The sequence below is a fragment of the Zonotrichia albicollis genome, chromosome 7 (genome assembly GCF_047830755.1).
Source record: "Zonotrichia albicollis isolate bZonAlb1 chromosome 7, bZonAlb1.hap1, whole genome shotgun sequence".
Classification (NCBI taxonomy): Eukaryota; Metazoa; Chordata; class Aves; order Passeriformes; family Passerellidae; genus Zonotrichia; species Zonotrichia albicollis.
The window spans coordinates 15,021,350-15,037,825 of record NC_133825.1 but is presented as its reverse complement, the minus strand read 5'-3'; the positions used below and the strand labels follow the sequence as shown (position 1 = coordinate 15,037,825).

General features: G+C 64.6%; 2 protein-coding genes across 2 annotated transcripts; both read right to left on the bottom strand.

Annotated features, from left to right (window-relative positions):
- Positions 1 to 2,211: 2,211 nt before the first annotated feature.
- LOC141729469 (C-type lectin domain family 2 member D3-like) lies at positions 2,212 to 3,512 on the bottom strand. The gene is made up of 4 exons (XM_074544184.1): positions 3,480 to 3,512; positions 2,718 to 2,891; positions 2,417 to 2,517; positions 2,212 to 2,326 (listed from the first exon to the last, which is right to left on the bottom strand). The coding sequence occupies exons 1-4, from the start codon at positions 3,510 to 3,512 to the stop codon at positions 2,212 to 2,214; spliced, it is 423 nt and encodes a 140-aa protein (XP_074400285.1).
- Positions 3,513 to 6,890: 3,378 nt separating this feature from the next.
- Positions 6,891 to 8,191, bottom strand: LOC141729468 (C-type lectin domain family 2 member D3-like). The gene is made up of 4 exons (XM_074544183.1): positions 8,159 to 8,191; positions 7,397 to 7,570; positions 7,096 to 7,196; positions 6,891 to 7,005 (listed from the first exon to the last, which is right to left on the bottom strand). The coding sequence occupies exons 1-4, from the start codon at positions 8,189 to 8,191 to the stop codon at positions 6,891 to 6,893; spliced, it is 423 nt and encodes a 140-aa protein (XP_074400284.1).
- Between the last annotated feature and the right edge of the window lie 8,285 nt (positions 8,192 to 16,476).

Here is a 16,476-nt window from a genome sequence, read left to right as displayed (position 1 = left end):
CGGCCCTCACCGCGGCCCCCTCCGCCCGCAGCGAGCCCCGAGCTGCGGCTGCACCGACCGCGGGTCCCACCTGGGCTGGAGCCGCCGCCTCGCTCCGCCGCCGCCTCGCCGGGCTATGGCCACCGCCGCCGCTCCGCAATGGGACAAACGGAATGACACGCCCGCCGCTCCGCTCCCGGCACACCCACCGGTTCGGCTTCGCGGGCACTGCCGCTGGTGCCACGGCCCGGCAGAGCTCGCAGCGGGCGGGGCTTCGCCTCAGGGGCAGGCGGCAGCGATCCCGAGCGCCGCCGGCAGCAGGGAAAGGAGCGAGCGAGCGGGGCAGCAAAGCGTGTGGCGGGGCAGCAAAGCCGCGGGGGCACCGAGGCTCCTGTCCCGACAGAAGCCCTGCTAGGACAGAGGTGCCCAGGCCACTGAGGCCGCAGAAGGAGCGCAGCCCGGGCAAGGTGCTCCTGGGGCTCTCAACAGTGAATTCTCGCAGGGATTCTTGGGCTGGGCCTCGCCAGGTGCCCGGGGCCGGCAACAGCGCCCTGCGCCTCTCGTGCTCTCGGCGCTCGGTGCCTGTCGGCGATACACTGAGTCCAAACCTGGCAGCGCCAGCTCGTCTTTACCATTCTTTTTCAATTTCGTAGTGAACTACATCAAGGGGAAACTCCCTCTTGTCGCCACTTCAAAGCCTTGAATCAAGGGGAGAACGGAGGTTCCCTCTCCATTTAGATTCCTAAATGATGCATGAGGACGGTCTCCCCTCCGTTAAATCCCGAATCAAAAGAAAATCAAGGGGGATTTTTCCTCAATTTAGCCTCCTAAAACGAGGCGTTTCCCTCTTCAGTTGCCCTCAAGACCATTCTCAGCCCTTTTGGAAGCTGCTTCTGGGGCAGGCGGCTGCTGCAGCCAGGCCAGGGGCAGGGCAAGCCACATGGCAACGCCGGCGGGTGGCGGGCACCCGGCGCTGCTCGGACTCTGTCGGCCTCTGCAGTTCAGGCAGATCAATTGAATCCCAGTTGTCAGCGATTCCCACCACCTGCTGTTTCTCCCCTCTTTTCCTGCACGGATTTGACAGTTCTTCCTTTCCTCCCACCGAGCTGCAAAGCAAAATGTCCGCCTGCCCCATGGCCATCCCCACCACCTTGTCCCTCTTTCTCCCCCCTTTACTTTGCAGCACTTTCTCCCTCCTCCTCCTCTCCCTGCCAGCTCCAGCAAAGCCATTTCCCCCACTGGCACCAGCTGCCTCCTGTCCCTCGCTCCCATTTTGCCCACTCTGAACTCCTGGGGCCGCCTGCCCGCGGAGCCGCAGCCGCCGTGGGGCCGGGCAATGGTGCAGGGAATGCTGGCAGGGGTTCTTGGGCTGGGCTGGGCCAGGCCAGGTGCCCGGGGCTAGCAAAAGCGCTCTGAGCCTCTGCTCCTGCCCCTGGGCAGGCAACAGAACACAGCAGGAAAGGCTCGGGGCTCTCAAGAGAGGCAGCCAGAGATCTCTCACCCATCATGGGCAGAAGAGGCCCGGAGTGGGGAAATTAAATTTCATTGAATTTATTATCAAACAAATCAGAGCAAGGGAATCAGATGTTCCCCAAATCCTAAAAATGCACCTTCTCCACGCTGTTCTCTCCTTCCTGGGCTTCACTTTGTCCCCAGTTCCCCACTCCCTCCTCCCCACACAGTGGCACAGAAGGATGGGGGGTTACAGTCACATCATGTCACTGCTTCTCCCTCAGGGAGACAAATCCTTGTCCTGCTCCAGCCTGGGATTCCTCCCACAGGAGGACAGTCAGATCCTTTACAGCAGACAGACGGATAAAGAGACAACAGACTATTCTCCACAGTCAGGTGCCTGATGCCAAAAGTGGGATTCCAGCTCAGCACACGTCAGCGGTTCTTCCTCCTCTTCCAAAGACAGTTGACAAGTGCCACGTTCTGGCCACTTTGTGATGATTTCCAAGAGGCCGGGAAGATTTGGATTTCCCACTGCAGCTTGTTGTGTCATGAGGGCAGTGCACTCCCATGCAGGCAGCATCGGTGGCAGGATGGATTGCAGAGACCTTTCCTTTGCAGCCCCAGCCCAGCGCTGGCACTGGGGATGAAGAGGCACTGAGGTGACCCTGAGAGGAAGTGCAAGGCACAGGGCGCAGCTGAGGAAGGACAGCGCTGTGCTGGGCTCAGAGGTGAAGCTGGCACTGCCCAGCGTGGAGAAGGTCCTTTGTGCAGCCCCTGTTACAGGGGAGCTTGGGCCTTGCTGCAGACATACGGCCGCTCACTGGAGCAGTTCCCACTCTTGAATCTCTCGTCAGCCAGGTACACACACTCGGAATTGTCGAGGACAGGAACCCTGCCGGGAGGAGCAGAGACAGCGCTGGCTGCCAGGGGAAGCCCTTGTGCCCCTGTGCCCCCAGGCCCTGCCCGGCTCCCCGGCACTCACCGGGAGCTGTAGCTGCTGCCGTCCCCCCAGTGCAGGCGCTCGCCCCGTCTGCGCAGCCCGAGCCAGTAACCGAAATTCCCGCAGAGGCGGGAGAGCAAATCCTGCCAAGGAGAGAGGAGTGGGAGCTGCCCCGGCCCCTCGGGGGGACACGTGCCCGGGGCTGCCCCCGCACGCCGGGGCTCCTTCCCTGCAAGGCCCCGGCCCAGGGCTGCAGCCCCGGCCCTACGAGCACCGAGCCCGGCCCAGGAGCGCCCCCAGGCTGCCCTCAGCCAGCCCGCACCGCCCGCAGCCCCTCACTCACCATGGCCTCCTCATCCTTGGCAATGGCCAGGGAGGCCCCGAGCTCGGAGCACCGTTCCTGACCCTGCTCCCACGTGCTGAAATCCCGCGAGAAGTAGTAGCAGACCCCATTGTAGCCAATCCAGTCACGGGGACAGCCCAGAACCAACAGCGGAGTCGCAGGTGTGACTGGAACCTGTGGTGCTGCAGGGGGAAGAGGAGAAGCTCTGAGCATTCCCCTGCGCAGGGAGCAGGGAGCCCGCTCTGCCCCGAGGGGCTGGGCCCAGGCTGCTGCCCCTCCCTTACCTGCCAGCACAGCCACGGCCGCCCCCAAAGCCAGCACCAGCACCAGGAGCAGCAGAATCAGCACTGCCGTGCCCACGGGATGGCGCCTGAACCGTTCACCTGGAGCAGGAAAGAGCTGCTGGCTGCCAGAAGCAGAGCCGGCCCTGCAATCTGCTCAGCCCATGGCCAGGGAGCAGAGCAGGGAGCCCTGAGGCAGTGTGGGCCTCCCTCCGCTGGCAGCCAGAGAGCCAAGAGCCTGGCCACAGGCAGGGACACAGCTGTGGGCACAGGCAGGGACACAGCTGTGGGCACAGGCTGCAGCAGGAGAACTGCACAGCCTTGGGGGCAGCTGGGGCTCTTGCTTCCAGCCACGGATGGGGCCCAGCAGAGCACGAGGCCTCTTCCAGACAGCGGGAAACAGCCACACATCTGCCAGCCCTGGCCTTGGGAGGGGACACTGTCCCCTTCCTAGAGGGCACAGGTGAGCCCCTGTACTCACCCAGGAATCTTCTGAGGTTTCTTTTGTGTTCATTGCCCGTTGCTGCTGTGGCCTGGGCAGCGAGGGGCTCCCTCACACTCCCATCACTTGTGCAGAACCCATTCTCCAAATCTGCACTCACTGCACGCTCACAAGTGGCATCCCCCTGCTTATGCCCAGAGGCTTCTCGGGCCCCAGGCAAGTGTGGAACTGCGGCTGCTGGTCCCTCCTGGGGATGCTGGGGCTCATTCACAACTCTACTCCGGGAGTAGAAATCACTCTTCCCCGGCTCACAGGCGCCATCTCTCTGCCCAGAACAAACAGCACCTTGCTGCGTAGACATCAGGAGTGCTGCTGGCAGATCCTTTGGGAGCTCGGCCTGGGGAACAGCTTTCCAGCCGCGCTGATGGCACCCTGAAAGGGACACGATGAGAGGTCGCTGCCGGTGCCGGCCGTGCGGGGTCTCAGGAGGGCGGTGGCAGCTGTGGCTGCGCTGTCGCCGCTGCCCAGAGGTGCGGCAGCAGGTGCGGAGACAAGCGCAGCCTCCGGCAGCTCTGCGGTGGCCGCAGCCGCGGCCCCTGTGGCTCTGCAGCCGCTGCAGCCCAGCTCCGGGCCGGGCCGTGCGCTGAGAGCGCCTGCGAGCTGCCGGCTGCTGCTGGCCCGGGGCAGCTGCGGCTCGGAGTCCGCCTGCCGAGGAGCAAGAAGCAGCAGCAGCAGCCCCGGGCTGCTCACCGTTGTGCCCCGCATGATTCCTTGCCCCGGCGCCTCGGAGCCCGGGCACACCGAGCTCCGGCACGGCCGCTGCGGCTCCCTGCCTGGGCACACGGAGCGGCTGCCGGCACACAGGGCAGCGCCGAGAAGCCTCGGCCCCGGAGCAGGCAGGATGCGCCGCTTGGTGCCCGCACTCGGCGCCTGCAGCGCTTTGGGCTTTGAGGCACTGAGTTCAAGTTCATGCCGTGCCAGCCCCGAGCCGGGCACGGACACCTCCCGCCCCAGCAGCGGCCCCCAGCCCGGTGCCGCACGGGCGGGAACGGTCCCGGGCACGGAGCAGCCGCCTCCGTCCTAGCGAGAGCAGCCGGGATGAGCCATCGCTGCCGCGGCGCCGGCTCCATCCCGACCATCCGGGCACGGAGGAGAGCGCGGGCAGCCGCTCCCTCGGCTGCGATGCCAGCGCAGGGGGCACACGGGGGAAGCCGGCACCAGGAACTCGCCTGAACCCCCCGGCCCTCACCGCGGCCCCCTCCGCCCGCAGCGAGCCCCGAGCTGCGGCTGCACCGACCGCGGGTCCCACCTGGGCTGGAGCCGCCGCCTCGCTCCGCCGCCGCCTCGCCGGGCTATGGCCACCGCCGCCGCTCCGCAATGGGACAAACGGAATGACACGCCCGCCGCTCCGCTCCCGGCACACCCACCGGTTCGGCTTCGCGGGCACTGCCGCTGGTGCCACGGCCCGGCAGAGCTCGCAGCGGGCGGGGCTTCGCCTCAGGGGCAGGCGGCAGCGATCCCGAGCGCCGCCGGCAGCAGGGAAAGGAGCGAGCGAGCGGGGCAGCAAAGCGTGTGGCGGGGCAGCAAAGCCGCGGGGGCACCGAGGCTCCTGTCCCGACAGAAGCCCTGCTAGGACAGAGGTGCCCAGGCCACTGAGGCCGCAGAAGGAGCGCAGCCCGGGCAAGGTGCTCCTGGGGCTCTCAACAGTGAATTCTCGCAGGGATTCTTGGGCTGGGCCTCGCCAGGTGCCCGGGGCCGGCAACAGCGCCCTGCGCCTCTCGTGCTCTCGGCGCTCGGTGCCTGTCGGCGATACACTGAGTCCAAACCTGGCAGCGCCAGCTCGTCTTTACCATTCTTTTTCAATTTCGTAGTGAACTACATCAAGGGGAAACTCCCTCTTGTCGCCACTTCAAAGCCTTGAATCAAGGGGAGAACGGAGGTTCCCTCTCCATTTAGATTCCTAAATGATGCATGAGGACGGTCTCCCCTCCGTTAAATCCCGAATCAAAAGAAAATCAAGGGGGATTTTTCCTCAATTTAGCCTCCTAAAACGAGGCGTTTCCCTCTTCAGTTGCCCTCAAGACCATTCTCAGCCCTTTTGGAAGCTGCTTCTGGGGCAGGCGGCTGCTGCAGCCAGGCCAGGGGCAGGGCAAGCCACATGGCAACGCCGGCGGGTGGCGGGCACCCGGCGCTGCTCGGACTCTGTCGGCCTCTGCAGTTCAGGCAGATCAATTGAATCCCAGTTGTCAGCGATTCCCACCACCTGCTGTTTCTCCCCTCTTTTCCTGCACGGATTTGACAGTTCTTCCTTTCCTCCCACCGAGCTGCAAAGCAAAACGTCCGCCTGCCCCATGGCCATCCCCACCACCTTGTCCCTCTTTCTCCCCCCTTTACTTTGCAGCACTTTCTCCCTCCTCCTCCTCTCCCTGCCAGCTCCAGCAAAGCCATTTCCCCCACTGGCACCAGCTGCCTCCTGTCCCTCGCTCCCATTTTGCCCACCCTGAACTCCTGGGGCCGCCTGCCCGCGGAGCCGCAGCCGCCGTGGGTCCGGGCAATGGTGCAGGGAATGCTGGCAGGGGTTCTTGGGCTGGGCTGGGCCAGGCCAGGTGCACGGGGCCAGCAAAAGCGCTCTGAGCCTCTGCTCCTGCCCCTGGGCAGGCAACAGAACACAGCAGGAAAGGCTCGGGGCTCTCAAGAGAGGCAGCCAGAGATCTCTCACCCATCATGGGCAGAAGAGGCCCGGAGTGGGGAAATTAAATTTCATTGAATTTATTATCAAACAAATCAGAGCAAGGGAATCAGATGTTCCCCAAATCCTAAAAATGCACCTTCTCCACGCTGTTCTCTCCTTCCTGGGCTTCACTTTGTCCCCAGTTCCCCACTCCCTCCTCCCCACACAGTGGCACAGAAGGATGGGGGGTTACAGTCACATCATGTCACTGCTTCTCCCTCAGGGAGACAAATCCTTGTCCTGCTCCAGCCTGGGATTCCTCCCACAGGAGGACAGTCAGATCCTTTACAGCAGACAGACGGATAAAGAGACAACAGACTATTCTCCACAGTCAGGTGCCTGATGCCAAAAGTGGGATTCCAGCTCAGCACACGTCAGCGGTTCTTCCTCCTCTTCCAAAGACAGTTGACAAGTGCCACGTTCTGGCCACTTTGTGATGATTTCCAAGAGGCCGGGAAGATTTGGATTTCCCACTGCAGCTTGTTGTGTCATGAGGGCAGTGCACTCCCATGCAGGCAGCATCGGTGGCAGGATGGATTGCAGAGACCTTTCCTTTGCAGCCCCAGCCCAGCGCTGGCACTGGGGATGAAGAGGCACTGAGGTGACCCTGAGAGGAAGTGCAAGGCACAGGGCGCAGCTGAGGAAGGACAGCGCTGTGCTGGGCTCAGAGGTGAAGCTGGCACTGCCCAGCGTGGAGAAGGTCCTTTGTGCAGCCCCTGTTACAGGGGAGCTTGGGCCTTGCTGCAGACATACGGCCGCTCACTGGAGCAGTTCCCACTCTTGAATCTCTCGTCAGCCAGGTACACACACTCGGAATTGTCGAGGACAGGAACCCTGCCGGGAGGAGCAGAGACAGCGCTGGCTGCCAGGGGAAGCCCTTGTGCCCCTGTGCCCCCAGGCCCTGCCCGGCTCCCCGGCACTCACCGGGAGCTGTAGCTGCTGCCGTCCCCCCAGTGCAGGCGCTCGCCCCGTCTGCGCAGCCCGAGCCAGTAACCGAAATTCCCGCAGAGGCGGGAGAGCAAATCCTGCCCAGGAGAGAGGAGTGGGAGCTGCCCCGGCCCCTCGGGGGGACACGTGCCCGGGGCTGCCCCCGCACGCCGGGGCTCCTTCCCTGCAAGGCCCCGGCCCAGGGCTGCAGCCCCGGCCCTACGAGCACCGAGCCCGGCCCAGGAGCGCCCCCAGGCTGCCCTCAGCCAGCCCGCACCGCCCGCAGCCCCTCACTCACCATGGCCTCCTCATCCTTGGCAATGGCCAGGGAGGCCCCGAGCTCGGAGCACCGTTCCTGACCCTGCTCCCACGTGCTGAAATCCCGCGAGAAGTAGTAGCAGACCCCATTGTAGCCAATCCAGTCACGGGGACAGCCCAGAACCAACAGCGGAGTCGCAGGTGTGACTGGAACCTGTGGTGCTGCAGGGGGAAGAGGAGAAGCTCTGAGCATTCCCCTGCGCAGGGAGCAGGGAGCCCGCTCTGCCCCGAGGGGCTGGGCCCAGGCTGCTGCCCCTCCCTTACCTGCCAGCACAGCCACGGCCGCCCCCAAAGCCAGCACCAGCACCAGGAGCAGCAGAATCAGCACCGCCGTGCCCACGGGATGGCGCCTGAACCGTTCACCTGGAGCAGGAAAGAGCTGCTGGCTGCCAGAAGCAGAGCCGGCCCTGCAATCTGCTCAGCCCATGGCCAGGGAGCAGAGCAGGGAGCCCTGAGGCAGTGTGGGCCTCCCTCCGCTGGCAGCCAGAGAGCCAAGAGCCTGGCCACAGGCAGGGACACAGCTGTGGGCACAGGCAGGGACACAGCTGTGGGCACAGGCTGCAGCAGGAGAACTGCACAGCCTTGGGGGCAGCTGGGGCTCTTGCTTCCAGCCACGGATGGGGCCCAGCAGAGCACGAGGCCTCTTCCAGACAGCGGGAAACAGCCACACATCTGCCAGCCCTGGCCTTGGGAGGGGACACTGTCCCCTTCCTAGAGGGCACAGGTGAGCCCCTGTACTCACCCAGGAATCTTCTGAGGTTTCTTTTGTGTTCATTGCCCGTTGCTGCTGTGGCCTGGGCAGCGAGGGGCTCCCTCACACTCCCATCACTTGTGCAGAACCCATTCTCCAAATCTGCACTCACTGCACGCTCACAAGTGGCATCCCCCTGCTTATGCCCAGAGGCTTCTCGGGCCCCAGGCAAGTGTGGAACTGCGGCTGCTGGTCCCTCCTGGGGATGCTGGGGCTCATTCACAACTCTACTCCGGGAGTAGAAATCACTCTTCCCCGGCTCACAGGCGCCATCTCTCTGCCCAGAACAAACAGCACCTTGCTGCGTAGACATCAGGAGTGCTGCTGGCAGATCCTTTGGGAGCTCGGCCTGGGGAACAGCTTTCCAGCCGCGCTGATGGCACCCTGAAAGGGACACGATGAGAGGTCGCTGCCGGTGCCGGCCGTGCGGGGTCTCAGGAGGGCGGTGGCAGCTGTGGCTGCGCTGTCGCCGCTGCCCAGAGGTGCGGCAGCAGGTGCGGAGACAAGCGCAGCCTCCGGCAGCTCTGCGGTGGCCGCAGCCGCGGCCCCTGTGGCTCTGCAGCCGCTGCAGCCCAGCTCCGGGCCGGGCCGTGCGCTGAGAGCGCCTGCGAGCTGCCGGCTGCTGCTGGCCCGGGGCAGCTGCGGCTCGGAGTCCGCCTGCCGAGGGGCAAGAAGCAGCAGCAGCAGCCCCGGGCTGCTCACCGTTGTGCCCCGCATGATTCCTTGCCCCGGCGCCTCGGAGCCCGGGCACACCGAGCTCCGGCACGGCCGCTGCGGCTCCCTGCCTGGGCACACGGAGCGGCTGCCGGCACACAGGGCAGCGCCGAGAAGCCTCGGCCCCGGAGCAGGCAGGATGCGCCGCTTGGTGCCCGCACTCGGCGCCTGCAGCGCTTTGGGCTTTGAGGCACTGAGTTCAAGTTCATGCCGTGCCAGCCCCGAGCCGGGCACGGACACCTCCCGCCCCAGCAGCGGCCCCCAGCCCGGTGCCGCACGGGCGGGAACGGTCCCGGGCACGGAGCAGCCGCCTCCGTCCTAGCGAGAGCAGCCGGGATGAGCCATCGCTGCCGCGGCGCCGGCTCCATCCCGACCATCCGGGCACGGAGGAGAGCGCGGGCAGCCGCTCCCTCGGCTGCGATGCCAGCGCAGGGGGCACACGGGGGAAGCCGGCACCAGGAACTCGCCTGAACCCCCCGGCCCTCACCGCGGTCCCCTCCGCCCGCAGCGAGCCCCGAGCTGCGGCTGCACCGACCGCGGGTCCCACCTGGGCTGGAGCCGCCGCCTCGCTCCGCCGCCGCCTCGCCGGGCTATGGCCACCGCCGCCGCTCCGCAATGGGACAAACGGAATGACACGCCCGCCGCTCCGCTCCCGGCACACCCACCGGTTCGGCTTCGCGGGCACTGCCGCTGGTGCCACGGCCCGGCAGAGCTCGCAGCGGGCGGGGCTTCGCCTCAGGGGCAGGCGGCAGCGATCCCGAGCGCCGCCGGCAGCAGGGAAAGGAGCGAGCGAGCGGGGCAGCAAAGCGTGTGGCGGGGCAGCAAAGCCGCGGGGGCACCGAGGCTCCTGTCCCGACAGAAGCCCTGCTAGGACAGAGGTGCCCAGGCCACTGAGGCCGCAGAAGGAGCGCAGCCCGGGCAAGGTGCTCCTGGGGCTCTCAACAGTGAATTCTCGCAGGGATTCTTGGGCTGGGCCTCGCCAGGTGCCCGGGGCCGGCAACAGCGCCCTGCGCCTCTCGTGCTCTCGGCGCTCGGTGCCTGTCGGCGATACACTGAGTCCAAACCTGGCAGCGCCAGCTCGTCTTTACCATTCTTTTTCAATTTCGTAGTGAACTACATCAAGGGGAAACTCCCTCTTGTCGCCACTTCAAAGCCTTGAATCAAGGGGAGAACGGAGGTTCCCTCTCCATTTAGATTCCTAAATGATGCATGAGGACGGTCTCCCCTCCGTTAAATCCCGAATCAAAAGAAAATCAAGGGGGATTTTTCCTCAATTTAGCCTCCTAAAACGAGGCGTTTCCCTCTTCAGTTGCCCTCAAGACCATTCTCAGCCCTTTTGGAAGCTGCTTCTGGGGCAGGCGGCTGCTGCAGCCAGGCCAGGGGCAGGGCAAGCCACATGGCAACGCCGGCGGGTGGCGGGCACCCGGCGCTGCTCGGACTCTGTCGGCCTCTGCAGTTCAGGCAGATCAATTGAATCCCAGTTGTCAGCGATTCCCACCACCTGCTGTTTCTCCCCTCTTTTCCTGCACGGATTTGACAGTTCTTCCTTTCCTCCCACCGAGCTGCAAAGCAAAATGTCCGCCTGCCCCATGGCCATCCCCACCACCTTGTCCCTCTTTCTCCCCCCTTTACTTTGCAGCACTTTCTCCCTCCTCCTCCTCTCCCTGCCAGCTCCAGCAAAGCCATTTCCCCCACTGGCACCAGCTGCCTCCTGTCCCTCGCTCCCATTTTGCCCACTCTGAACTCCTGGGGCCGCCTGCCCGCGGAGCCGCAGCCGCCGTGGGGCCGGGCAATGGTGCAGGGAATGCTGGCAGGGGTTCTTGGGCTGGGCTGGGCCAGGCCAGGTGCCCGGGGCTAGCAAAAGCGCTCTGAGCCTCTGCTCCTGCCCCTGGGCAGGCAACAGAACACAGCAGGAAAGGCTCGGGGCTCTCATGAAAGGCAGCCAGAGATCTCTCACCCATCATGGGCAGAAGAGGCCCGGAGTGGGGAAATTAAATTTCATTGAATTTATTATCAAACAAATCAGAGCAAGGGAATCAGATGTTCCCCAAATCCTAAAAATGCACCTTCTCCACGCTGTTCTCTCCTTCCTGGGCTTCACTTTGTCCCCAGTTCCCCACTCCCTCCTCCCCACACAGTGGCACAGAAGGATGGGGGGTTACAGTCACATCATGTCACTGCTTCTCCCTCAGGGAGACAAATCCTTGTCCTGCTCCAGCCTGGGATTCCTCCCACAGGAGGACAGTCAGATCCTTTACAGCAGACAGACGGATAAAGAGACAACAGACTATTCTCCACAGTCAGGTGCCTGATGCCAAAAGTGGGATTCCAGCTCAGCACACGTCAGCGGTTCTTCCTCCTCTTCCAAAGACAGTTGACAAGTGCCACGTTCTGGCCACTTTGTGATGATTTCCAAGAGGCCGGGAAGATTTGGATTTCCCACTGCAGCTTGTTGTGTCATGAGGGCAGTGCACTCCCATGCAGGCAGCATCGGTGGCAGGATGGATTGCAGAGACCTTTCCTTTGCAGCCCCAGCCCAGCGCTGGCACTGGGGATGAAGAGGCACTGAGGTGACCCTGAGAGGAAGTGCAAGGCACAGGGCGCAGCTGAGGAAGGACAGCGCTGTGCTGGGCTCAGAGGTGAAGCTGGCACTGCCCAGCGTGGAGAAGGTCCTTTGTGCAGCCCCTGTTACAGGGGAGCTTGGGCCTTGCTGCAGACATACGGCCGCTCACTGGAGCAGTTCCCACTCTTGAATCTCTCGTCAGCCAGGTACACACACTCGGAATTGTCGAGGACAGGAACCCTGCCGGGAGGAGCAGAGACAGCGCTGGCTGCCAGGGGAAGCCCTTGTGCCCCTGTGCCCCCAGGCCCTGCCCGGCTCCCCGGCACTCACCGGGAGCTGTAGCTGCTGCCGTCCCCCCAGTGCAGGCGCTCGCCCCGTCTGCGCAGCCCGAGCCAGTAACCGAAATTCCCGCAGAGGCGGGAGAGCAAATCCTGCCAAGGAGAGAGGAGTGGGAGCTGCCCCGGCCCCTCGGGGGGACACGTGCCCGGGGCTGCCCCCGCACGCCGGGGCTCCTTCCCTGCAAGGCCCCGGCCCAGGGCTGCAGCCCCGGCCCTACGAGCAACGAGCCCGGCCCAGGAGCGCCCCCAGGCTGCCCTCAGCCAGCCCGCACCGCCCGCAGCCCCTCACTCACCATGGCCTCCTCATCCTTGGCAATGGCGAGGGAGGCCCCGAGCTCGGAGCACCGTTCCTGACCCTGCTCCCACGTGCTGAAATCCCGCGAGAAGTAGTAGCAGACCCCATTGTAGCCAATCCAGTCACGGGGACAGCCCAGAACCAACAGCGGAGTCGCAGGTGTGACTGGAACCTGTGGTGCTGCAGGGGGAAGAGGAGAAGCTCTGAGCATTCCCCTGCGCAGGGAGCAGGGAGCCCGCTCTGCCCCGAGGGGCTGGGCCCAGGCTGCTGCCCCTCCCTTACCTGCCAGCACAGCCACGGCCGCCCCCAAAGCCAGCACCAGCACCAGGAGCAGCAGAATCAGCACCGCCGTGCCCACGGGATGGCGCCTGAACCGTTCACCTGGAGCAGGAAAGAGCTGCTGGCTGCCAGAAGCAGAGCCGGCCCTGCAATCTGCTCAGCCCATGGCCAGGGAGCAGAGCAGGGAGCCCTGAGGCAGTGTGGGCCTCCCTCCGCTGGCAGCCAGAGAGCCAAGAGCCTGGCCACAGGCAGGGACACAGCTGTGGGCACAGGCAGGGACACAGCTGTGGGCACAGGCTGCAGCAGGAGAACTGCACAGCCTTGGGGGCAGCTGGGGCTCTTGCTTCCAGCCACGGATGGGGCCCAGCAGAGCACGAGGCCTCTTCCAGACAGCGGGAAACAGCCACACATCTGCCAGCCCTGGCCTTGGGAGGGGACACTGTCCCCTTCCTAGAGGGCACAGGTGAGCCCCTGTACTCACCCAGGAATCTTCTGAGGTTTCTTTTGTGTTCATTGCCCGTTGCTGCTGTGGCCTGGGCAGCGAGGGGCTCCCTCACACTCCCATCACTTGTGCAGAACCCATTCTCCAAATCTGCACTCACTGCACGCTCACAAGTGGCATCCCCCTGCTTATGCCCAGAGGCTTCTCGGGCCCCAGGCAAGTGTGGAACTGCGGCTGCTGGTCCCTCCTGGGGATGCTGGGGCTCATTCACAACTCTACTCCGGGAGTAGAAATCACTCTTCCCCGGCTCACAGGCGCCATCTCTCTGCCCAGAACAAACAGCACCTTGCTGCGGAGACATCAGGAGTGCTGCTGGCAGATCCTTTGGGAGCTCGGCCTGGGGAACAGCTTTCCAGCCGCGCTGATGGCACCCTGAAAGGGACACGATGAGAGGTCGCTGCCGGTGCCGGCCGTGCGGGGGCTCAGGAGGGCGGTGGCAGCTGTGGCTGCGCTGTCGCCGCTGCCCAGAGGTGCGGCAGCAGGTGCGGAGACAAGCGCAGCCTCCGGCAGCTCTGCGGTGGCCGCAGCCGCGGCCCCTGTGGCTCTGCAGCCGCTGCAGCCCAGCTCCGGGCCGGGCCGGGCGCTGAGAGCGCCTGCGAGCTGCCGGCTGCTGCTGGCCCGGGGCAGCTGCGGCTCGGAGTCCGCCTGCCGAGGGGCAAGAAGCAGCAGCAGCAGCCCCGGGCTGCTCACCGTTGTGCCCCGCATGATTCCTTGCCCCGGCGCCTCGGAGCCCGGGCACACCGAGCTCCGGCACGGCCGCTGCGGCTCCCTGCCTGGGCACACGGAGCGGCTGCCGGCACACAGGGCAGCGCCGAGAAGCCTCGGCCCCGGAGCAGGCAGGATGCGCCGCTTGGTGCCCGCACTCGGCGCCTGCAGCGCTTTGGGCTTTGAGGCACTGAGTTCAAGTTCATGCCGTGCCAGCCCCGAGCCGGGCACGGACACCTCCCGCCCCAGCAGCGGCCCCCAGCCCGGTGCCGCACGGGCGGGAACGGTCCCGGGCACGGAGCAGCCGCCTCCGTCCTAGCGAGAGCAGCCGGGATGAGCCATCGCTGCCGCGGCGCCGGCTCCATCCCGACCATCCGGGCACGGAGGAGAGCGCGGGCAGCCGCTCCCTCGGCTGCGATGCCAGCGCAGGGGGCACACGGGGGAAGCCGGCACCAGGAACTCGCCTGAACCCCCCGGCCCTCACCGCGGTCCCCTCCGCCCGCAGCGAGCCCCGAGCTGCGGCTGCACCGACCGCGGGTCCCACCTGGGCTGGAGCCGCCGCCTCGCTCCGCCGCCGCCTCGCCGGGCTATGGCCACCGCCGCCGCTCCGCAATGGGACAAACGGAATGACACGCCCGCCGCTCCGCTCCCGGCACACCCACCGGTTCGGCTTCGCGGGCACTGCCGCTGGTGCCACGGCCCGGCAGAGCTCGCAGCGGGCGGGGCTTCGCCTCAGGGGCAGGCGGCAGCGATCCCGAGCGCCGCCGGCAGCAGGGAAAGGAGCGAGCGAGCGGGGCAGCAAAGCGTGTGGCGGGGCAGCAAAGCCGCGGGGGCACCGAGGCTCCTGTCCCGACAGAAGCCCTGCTAGGACAGAGGTGCCCAGGCCACTGAGGCCGCAGAAGGAGCGCAGCCCGGGCAAGGTGCTCCTGGGGCTCTCAACAGTGAATTCTCGCAGGGATTCTTGGGCTGGGCCTCGCCAGGTGCCCGGGGCCGGCAACAGCGCCCTGCGCCTCTCGTGCTCTCGGCGCTCGGTGCCTGTCGGCGATACACTGAGTCCAAACCTGGCAGCGCCAGCTCGTCTTTACCATTCTTTTTCAATTTCGTAGTGAACTACATCAAGGGGAAACTCCCTCTTGTCGCCACTTCAAAGCCTTGAATCAAGGGGAGAACGGAGGTTCCCTCTCCATTTAGATTCCTAAATGATGCATGAGGACGGTCTCCCCTCCGTTAAATCCCGAATCAAAAGAAAATCAAGGGGGATTTTTCCTCAATTTAGCCTCCTAAAACGAGGCGTTTCCCTCTTCAGTTGCCCTCAAGACCATTCTCAGCCCTTTTGGAAGCTGCTTCTGGGGCAGGCGGCTGCTGCAGCCAGGCCAGGGGCAGGGCAAGCCACATGGCAACGCCGGCGGGTGGCGGGCACCCGGCGCTGCTCGGACTCTGTCGGCCTCTGCAGTTCAGGCAGATCAATTGAATCCCAGTTGTCAGCGATTCCCACCACCTGCTGTTTCTCCCCTCTTTTCCTGCACGGATTTGACAGTTCTTCCTTTCCTCCCACCGAGCTGCAAAGCAAAACGTCCGCCTGCCCCATGGCCATCCCCACCACCTTGTCCCTCTTTCTCCCCCCTTTACTTTGCAGCACTTTCTCCCTCCTCCTCCTCTCCCTGCCAGCTCCAGCAAAGCCATTTCCCCCACTGGCACCAGCTGCCTCCTGTCCCTCGCTCCCATTTTGCCCACTCTGAACTCCTGGGGCCGCCTGCCCGCGGAGCCGCAGCCGCCGTGGGTCCGGGCAATGGTGCAGGGAATGCTGGCAGGGGTTCTTGGGCTGGGCTGGGCCAGGCCAGGTGCCCGGGGCCAGCAAAAGCGCTCTGAGCCTCTGCTCCTGCCCCTGGGCAGGCAACAGAACACAGCAGGAAAGGCTCGGGGCTCTCAAGAGAGGCAGCCAGAGATCTCTCACCCATCATGGGCAGAAGAGGCCCGGAGTGGGGAAATTAAATTTCATTGAATTTATTATCAAACAAATCAGAGCAAGGGAATCAGATGTTCCCCAAATCCTAAAAATGCACCTTCTCCACGCTGTTCTCTCCTTCCTGGGCTTCACTTTGTCCCCAGTTCCCCACTCCCTCCTCCCCACACAGTGGCACAGAAGGATGGGGGGTTACAGTCACATCATGTCACTGCTTCTCCCTCAGGGAGACAAATCCTTGTCCTGCTCCAGCCTGGGATTCCTCCCACAGGAGGACAGTCAGATCCTTTACAGCAGACAGACGGATAAAGAGACAACAGACTATTCTCCACAGTCAGGTGCCTGATGCCAAAAGTGGGATTCCAGCTCAGCACACGTCAGCGGTTCTTCCTCCTCTTCCAAAGACAGTTGACAAGTGCCACGTTCTGGCCACTTTGTGATGATTTCCAAGAGGCCGGGAAGATTTGGATTTCCCACTGCAGCTTGTTGTGTCATGAGGGCAGTGCACTCCCATGCAGGCAGCATCGGTGGCAGGATGGATTGCAGAGACCTTTCCTTTGCAGCCCCAGCCCAGCGCTGGCACTGGGGATGAAGAGGCACTGAGGTGACCCTGAGAGGAAGTGCAAGGCACAGGGCGCAGCTGAGGAAGGACAGCGCTGTGCTGGGCTCAGAGGTGAAGCTGGCACTGCCCAGCGTGGAGAAGGTCCTTTGTGCAGCCCCTGTTACAGGGGAGCTTGGGCCTTGCTGCAGACATACGGCCGCTCACTGGAGCAGTTCCCACTCTTGAATCTCTCGTCAGCCAGGTACACACACTCGGAATTGTCGAGGACAGGAACCCTGCCGGGAGGAGCAGAGACAGCGCTGGCTGCCAGGGGAAGCCCTTGTGCCCCTGTGCCCCCAGGCCCTGCCCGGCTCCCCGGCACTCACCGGGAGCTGTAGCTGCTGCCGTC